The sequence below is a fragment of the Crocodylus porosus genome, unplaced genomic scaffold (assembly GCF_001723895.1).
Source record: "Crocodylus porosus isolate Cpor-Errol unplaced genomic scaffold, CroPor_comp1, whole genome shotgun sequence".
Lineage (NCBI taxonomy): Eukaryota > Metazoa > Chordata > Crocodylia > Crocodylidae > Crocodylus > Crocodylus porosus.
Window position 1 is genome coordinate 605,342 of NW_017728952.1, and position 7,386 is coordinate 612,727.

At 54.9% G+C, this 7,386-nt stretch overlaps 2 protein-coding genes and 1 long non-coding RNA gene across 7 annotated transcripts in view; 1 reads left to right on the forward strand and 2 right to left on the reverse strand.

Moving 5' to 3' along the window:
* FRAS1 (Fraser extracellular matrix complex subunit 1) overlaps nucleotides 1-7,386 on the reverse strand; it is a 360,126-nt gene that overhangs the window by 319,594 nt on the left and 33,146 nt on the right. The gene's annotated exons all lie outside the window — the stretch shown is intronic.
* LOC109324384 overlaps nucleotides 4,231-7,386 on the forward strand; it is a 9,699-nt gene continuing 6,543 nt past the window's right edge. Inside the window, exon 1 of the long non-coding RNA XR_002104924.1 lies at nucleotides 4,231-4,380. This is a non-coding gene — a long non-coding RNA (uncharacterized LOC109324384). The remainder of the gene's footprint in view (nucleotides 4,381-7,386) is intronic.
* On the reverse strand, nucleotides 5,224-7,234 carry LOC109324383 (zinc finger protein 525-like). The gene is given in 2 exon segments (XM_019556370.1): nucleotides 5,224-6,722; nucleotides 6,725-7,234. Coding segments are annotated over 2 exon segments (984 nt in total). The 5' UTR covers nucleotides 7,088-7,234; the 3' UTR covers nucleotides 5,224-6,101.

A 7,386-nucleotide genomic window follows, 5' to 3' on the forward strand; every position in this document is an offset into this window, starting at 1 on the left:
CATTGATGAAGATGTTAAACAGTATAGGTCCTAGGACAGAGCCTTGTGGGACCCCACTGGTCACAGTGCACCAAGACAATTGGCTTCTGTTGACCACCACCCTCTGGGTCCTACCGCGGAGCCACTTCCCCAGCCAGCAGGTTGTGGTGACATCAAGGCTGCAGTTAGCCAGTTTAGCTAAGAGGTGTTCGTGGGATACCAGATCGAAGGCTTTTTTAAAGTTGAGGTATACAATGTCAATCTCTTCCCCCTTGTCCAGGTGATAAATCACCTGATCGTAAAAGGAAATGAGATTGGTCAAGCAAGACCTACCCACAACAAACCCATGCTGGGTATCCCTCAGGATATTGCCTTCAGCTAGTCTGTTAATGATGGCCTTCTGGATAATCTTTTCCAAGACCTTCCCCAGGGTAGAGGTCAGGCTGATGGGTCTGTAGTTTGCCAGATCTACTTTCCTCCCTTTCTTGAAGATAGGCATGACATTGGTCCTCTTCCAATCATCGGCATTTCACCAGAGTGCCAGGAGCTCTCAAAGATCCATGCCAGGAGCTGAGCTATGATGCTCGCCAGCTCCCTGAGTACCATTGGGTGAAACCCATCAGGGCCAGCTGACTTGAAGGTATCCAGGCTCTCAAGGTGTTCCTTCATGAGGTCAGCTTCGATGAAGGGCAAGGAATCTCCCTCGCTCGGGCCTCCCTGACCCATAGTGGGCAGGACCGTCCTGTGGGACTGGTGAAAAACTTATGCAAAGTACCCATTTAGCAAGTTCGCTTTTTCCTGGATGTCAGTTGTCAGTTGCCCCATCTGATTTAGCAGGGGTCCAATGTTGCCCTTGCTTTTCCTCTGGCTCCCCACACATCTAAAAAAGGACTTTTATTTTCCTTGATATTTGTAGCTAGCTGAGTTCCATCACAGCCTTGGTTTTCCTGATTTGCTCTCTGCAAGTCTGGACTAAATTAGAGTATTCCTCCTTGGTGGCAGTTCCAGACCTCCATCCTTTATAGGTCTTCCTTTTAAGACACAGGAGGTCTGCCAGTTCCCTGGAAAGCCATGGGCTTTCACGGGCTGCCGTGCCCTTTTTCTGCCTTTCCCCTGATACAGGATGGACTTCGCTTGTGCATCCAGGATTGATCCCTTGAGGAGCACTCACTTATCCTGAACTCCTCTCTCCATTGGGTTGTGGCCTTTTAGGGCCTCTCTGACAAGCCTCCCTAGCTTGTCAAAGTCAGTTTTCCTGAAGTTGAGGACTTCTGTATTCTGACTGACTTGCCAACTTTATGGCAGATGGTGATCAGTTCATGATCACTGTCACCCAGCTTCCCTTCGATTGTTAGGTTGCTGATTAGGTCATCCCCGGTTGCCAGTATGAGGACGAGCAGCGCTTTATCTCTTGTTGGCCGATAGACTTCCTGTGTCAGATAGCGGTCATCCACACATGACAGAAAGCTTTGCGACCACGCGAGAAAGCTTTGCGACTGCTCAAGAAAGCTTTGCAACCACTATTTGGCTGAGCGCTCCTCCCATGAGATATCTGGGTAATTAAAGTCTCCCATACACTGGGATCATGTGGCCTCAGCCAATTCCCTGGTGAACTCCTGGTCAAGGTCTTGACTCTGGGTTGGGGGTCTGTAGTAGACCCCCACCATAGTATACCCTGTGCCAAGTTCCCCATGGATTTTAACCCAGAGGGTCTCAAGATGTCTGCCATGGGTGCCAATGTTGGCTTGCAGGGATGCGTATCTTTTCTTGATATAGAGAACTACACCCCCACCCCTTTTGTCCACTCGATCCCTCTTATACAGGGTATAGCCGTCTATACACATGGTCCAGTCATGGGTGGAGTCCCACCAGGTCTCCATTATCCCTATGACATTGTAATTTGCATTTAGCAGGAGAACAGGTTCCTCCTGTTTATTCCCCAGGCTCCTGGCATTTGCATATAAATACGCAAGTCTCCCCTTAGAGGCCCTTGCCTTGCATCCATTTTGTTCCAGGGCTGGGGCTCGGGTGGGATCTCTTATGTGCCTTGGTCTGCTGGCTTTGCAAGGGCCACTCAGTAGGCCAGCAGTGGCAGTAGTCCCCCCATCTCCCGGCGGGCTTAGTTTAAAGCCTGGAAGAGAAGGTCAGCCAGTCTAGCTGAGAAGAGCCTCCTCCCCAGGGGAGAGAGGTGGAGGCCCTCTCTTCCCAACAGCTTGCTGCCTCTCTCTCCAAAGAGTGGATGTGGTCATGGAAGCCAAAGCCCTCCTGATGTGATGGGCTAGCTGGCAGTGACCTAGCCCAGGGGTTTTGAAGGGGTAAAAGATGATTAGAGGACTTGGGATTCTCTTTCCTCACCAATCAGGCCCCAGAGCCTCACCCCCCATGCCCCCTGATTGCCCCCTTGGGTCACCTGGAGGGGGATAAAAGGGGCAGCATGGGCTGACTCGGGAGACCAGCGAGGGACCACAAGGAAGGAGCTTCACAGAGCTGGCAAGAGCTGAGCCAGCAGGGTGAGAGCAGTTGCCCCAGAAGAGCCTGAAGGAGCAGGACCCACAGGCAGCAGTGGGACCCTCAGCAGCGTGGCGTGCGGCTGTAGGAGAGTCTCCCCACTGGGCTCCAGGATACCCTATGAGAGGCTGCAGCCAGCAGGAGAGGCTCCCCCACTCCAGCAAGGGTCCAAGCAGCCACCTGAGAGGTTCCCAGCTCTGCTTCCAGCTCCTCCAATCAGAGGTCAGGCAGCTTGACATGAGGCTGGGGTTCTGGGAAGGTCAAGACCCCTCACAGGCTGGAGCAGTGGTGGCTGTGTACCAGAGTTCCTGCATACCGCTTAGGAGATATGAGTTCAAGTACCAACTGAGATGAGTTAGCTAACAAAAAGCAACTCTTTTTGCAGTGAAAAGGGGCCATTGTGTTCTCCCCGTCCTGGTACCTAGGCCCTGTATTTCCTTGTCATGTGACATTTTGTATTTTGTTTCATAGTTTCTAGGGTCAGAAGAGACCTGAGCAGATCGAGTCTGATCCCCTGCCATAGCAGGAAAGAGTACTGGGGTCAAACGACCCCAGCAAGGTGTACATCTAGCCTCCTCTTAAAAAGGTTCAGTGAACTCAGGAGATGCCAGGCAGAAACTGTGCCCCCACTACAGGGGAAGACTGGCCCTCCTCCCTCCCTCCTCCTCCTCACCACTTCCAGCAGTCCAGGAAGGGTGTGCACACATGCCCACTCCATGATGCAGGACAGTGTGCAGACACACATATCCCTGTGCAGGACAGTGGGCATATAAACACTCACCCTGTGCAGAAAGGGATGCATTGGTTGTGTGTGCACACCCTGTGCAGGAAGGCACACAACTGCATACCCCTGTGCAGGAGGATGGGCACACCCTCCCCCTCTGCAGGAGGGCATGTACACACACATGCATACCCCGTGCAGGAGGACAGACAGGCACACACCCACACCCTCATCTGCAGGTTGACCCTGGGTGGGGAAGACTGGATGGCAGGGCCGAGAGAGGGGAAGAGGAACTGGGGAAGGGGGCAGGAGTCAGATGCCAGGCCACCCCTCCGCCTGCTGTGGCTGCCCCCAGTGCAAGCCCCACCAGGCTGGCACTGCTGCCTACTGCTGGGGAAACTGAGGCTGGAGAGGAGGAGGAGGGCTCCATGCTTGCGTGGAGGGGTATGCTCTGCATGTGCAAGGGACAATGGGGTTTTGGTCTGGGGGAGAGGTGTGCACTCTGGGTGTGCAATGGGCAGGGGATTCTGGGCTAGGGGGAGAGAATGCATGTGCTCTGCGTGTACAATGGCTGAGGGAGTCCTGGCCTGGGGGAGAGGTGTGCTTTGGGTGCTGGCGCTGCTACCCAGTGCCACGGCCCTCCCCTGACACGTGGGTGCTGCCCGGGCACGGTGCCTGTCCATGGCCTGGGATGTGGCTCTGGTCCAGGCTACATCCAAGGCCATGTGGAAACAGGAGCAGCTCCTCAGACTGGACCCATGGGCCAGGAGCAGGGGCTGTGTCCTGGCCTGTGGAGCTGGACCTCCTTGTTTGCACTTGCTGGGCTCTGAGCATCCTGCTCCCCCCACCCCCGGCTCCATCTGTATGAGGCCGGACTCAAGCAGACCCTGTGTGGGAGAAAGCATGAGTGTGATTTGGGTGGGAGCAAACATGGGGAAGCAGGCCCCTGCTCCCTCTGTGTGCTGCTTTGCTGCAGCTGAGGCCGGGTGCCTCGGGACCATCCTTTCTATGCTGCAGGGAGCTGAGGCTCAGGCAGAACCATCCTGGGATGGGCTCTGAGGCGTATTAGCTTCCCCTTCCTCCCCCCATGGTTTCAAGTCATCGCTGCTAAAATACTGCACAGCTTCTGCTTGATTTTTACCAAGCGAGGAAACCAAACACCTCCCATCCTGGTGTTTGACCCCAGTGGTGATGCCCCCTGGCTCCCTTCACAACTGCCCTGGTGAACACAGATCCCACATGGGACAGACACTGGCATCTGCGTCAGGTCAGTGCAGAGCCCACCACCCTATCTAGTGCCCCCCACCCTGCAGGGAATGGGCAGTAATGCCCCCAGTTCCAGCCCTGCCCCTGACTTTGTAGGGGCTGCTGGTGCAACCCACCAACCCCCAGAAGGGAAAAAACTCAGCCTGATTCCCCCATGCTTGGCTGGAACAGCCTGTGCCCAGTGCCCTACCCCAGGCCGAGCACACACCACCTGTCCTGACCCTAATACCTAGTACCCTAATGCCACAGCACCACATGTTGCAGGGATGCTGGCAGGGGTGCTGGCAGTGGTGTGGAGAACCTGCTTTCCCAATGGGGGAGACACTCCCCTAGACCTAGCACCATGCACAGACTGTCCCCCACTCCCTCCATGACCTCCATGGTGCAGATGGGTGGTTGTGGTGGGTGAGGGCAGGAACTGGGCAGACAGGGCTGGCTTGGGGCACTTGCTGAGCCAGTTGCTCGCCCAGGGCTGCTCACCCTGTGGTGCTGGCTCACTCAACTCTGGGTCCTGCTGTGGAAAGAGGGCAGAAGTGGGTGGGGGCAGCCCATCAGGCAGCAGCAGGGTGGGTAGATCAGACCACCTCCAGCTCCCAAGGGCTACTAACAACCTCTGGATTGTGGTGAATCATTTAGAAATGGAAGTGGCTGGGAAGGCTCAGAGAGATCTGACCTGGGAAGGGTTGTAGGCCCTGGTCTGTTCCCATTGCACAGATGGGGAGAGGACACAGAGATAAACAATGGGGGTGGCATGTCCAATTCTGGGGCTTTAGTAGCAGGGAATGCATGAGAGAGAATACAATGAAGGGGAGGAGGGCAGGGGAGAAGCATGCACCCCGTGCTGCACAGTTCTGCCGAGGCTGCAAAGGAAAACAGGCCAAAAAGGCACCGGAGGTGGCAGAAGCAGCTTCTTGTAGACCGCACTGGGCATGGGCAGGTCTGGAAGAGGGGTGATGTGGTGGTGAGGAAAGGTGAGGGTAGGGAATGCTTCCCCAGCCATAAATGCACTCTTCCCTGAAACTATGGACCTTGTATACCAGAATCCCTGGACCAGGAGGAACAAGAAAGCTGGGAGACAGCCAAGGCAACTCCCCGGGTGTCATTTGAAGTCAGCCGTTTGAGGGAGGGAACCCTAGCATGAAGGCATGTCTTCCCCTAGGAGTACTTTTAGAGAATGATGGAGAATACATAGGCTCCAAGGCTGATGCAAAAATCATCTCCTCCTCGTCTCCTCCCCGCACATCGGGGCTGACCTCTGCCCGAAGTGTTTCCCTTTAGCCCCCCGCGCCCGCACAACCATACGTTGAGGGCCAGCATCTGGGCTCTGGACTCTCACTGTACCCTCCAAGGGACATAGCCTGGAGGAACTCTTTCTGCAGACCACCAGCATGAGTGTGCTTGTCTGAATGCACCACTGGTGGGTGCTGAGCAGGCAGACATCTCCAAGGCCTTCCTGCACTGCTGGCAGAATTAGCGATGCTTCTGGGTGTAGATGTACTGATTCCAGGATGGATGGGAGAGATGGGTGAAGCTTTTCCAATACTCAGAGCACCAATGTAGCTTCTCCCCTGTGTAGATGCACTGGTGTTCAGCACAACCTGGAGGAGTAGGTGAATCTCTTCCCACACTAAGAACAATGATGTGGCTTCTCCCCTTTATGCATGCGCTGGTGCCGGGCCAGGCTGGAAAGGATGCTGAAACTCTTCCCACGCTCAGAGCATTGATATGGCTTCTCCCCTGTGTGGACATGCTGGTGCCGGGCCAGGTGGGAGGATTGGGTGAAGCTCTTCCCACACTCAGGGCACTGATATGGCAACTCTCCTGTGTGAATGTGCTGGTGCTCGACCAGGTGGGAGGAATAACTGAAGCTCTTCCTACACACAGAGCACTGATATGGCTTCTCTCCTGTGTGAGTAAGCTTGTGCTTGGTCAGGGAGGAGGAATAACTGAAACTCTTCCCACACTCAGAGCACTGATATGGTTTCTCCCCTGTGTGGAAATGCTGGTGTTTGGCCAACTTGGGGGAGGAACGGAAGCTCTTCCCACACTCAGAGCACTGATGAGTCTTCTCCCCTGTGTGGATGAGGTGGTGCAGGGCCAGGTAGGAGGACTGGGTGAAGCTCTTCCCACACTCAGAGCACTTATGTGGCTTCTTCCCTGTGTGGACCCATTGGTGTCTGGCCAGCTTGGAGGAATAACTGAAGCTCTTCTCACACACAGAGCACTAATATGGCTTGTCCCCTGTGTGTGGAAAACCTGGTGTTGGGCCACCTTGGAAGAGGAGATTAAGCTCTTCCCACACACAGAGCAATGATGTTGCTTCTCCCATGTGTACATGCACCTGTGCCTGGCCAGGGTGGAGGGACGCATGAAGCTCTTCCCACACTTCGTGCAGCAGTGTGGCTGCTGCCTCCTCCACACACACCGGTGCTGGGACAGGCCTTGCCAGCTGATGAAGTTCTTCCTGCATTTGGTGCAGCGGTGTGGCTTTCTCCCCAAGTGTATCCGATGGTGCTGAAACAGGGAGAAGAAATGGGTGAAGGTCTTACCACATGTGACACAGCAGAACTGACGCTTCTTCCTGTGCACATCTTGGGTTTTGAGCAGCTCCATGCTGTGCACAAAGCTCTTCCCCCTTTTGCTGAAGTGGTGGGAGAGCTGTCCAGAATGGATCTGGTGGTGAGCAGCCAGGGTCAAGAGGCACGTGAAGCTCTTCCCACACAAGGTGCACACATGGGGCTTCTCCCCAGCATGCCTTATCTTATAGTTTCATAGTTTCGTAGTTTGTAGGGTCAGAAGGGACCTGAGCAGATCATCTAGTTCGACCCCCTGCCATGGCAGGAAAGAGTACTGGGGTCAAATGACCCCAGCAAGATGTTCATCTAACCTCCTCTTAAACACCCCCAGGGTAG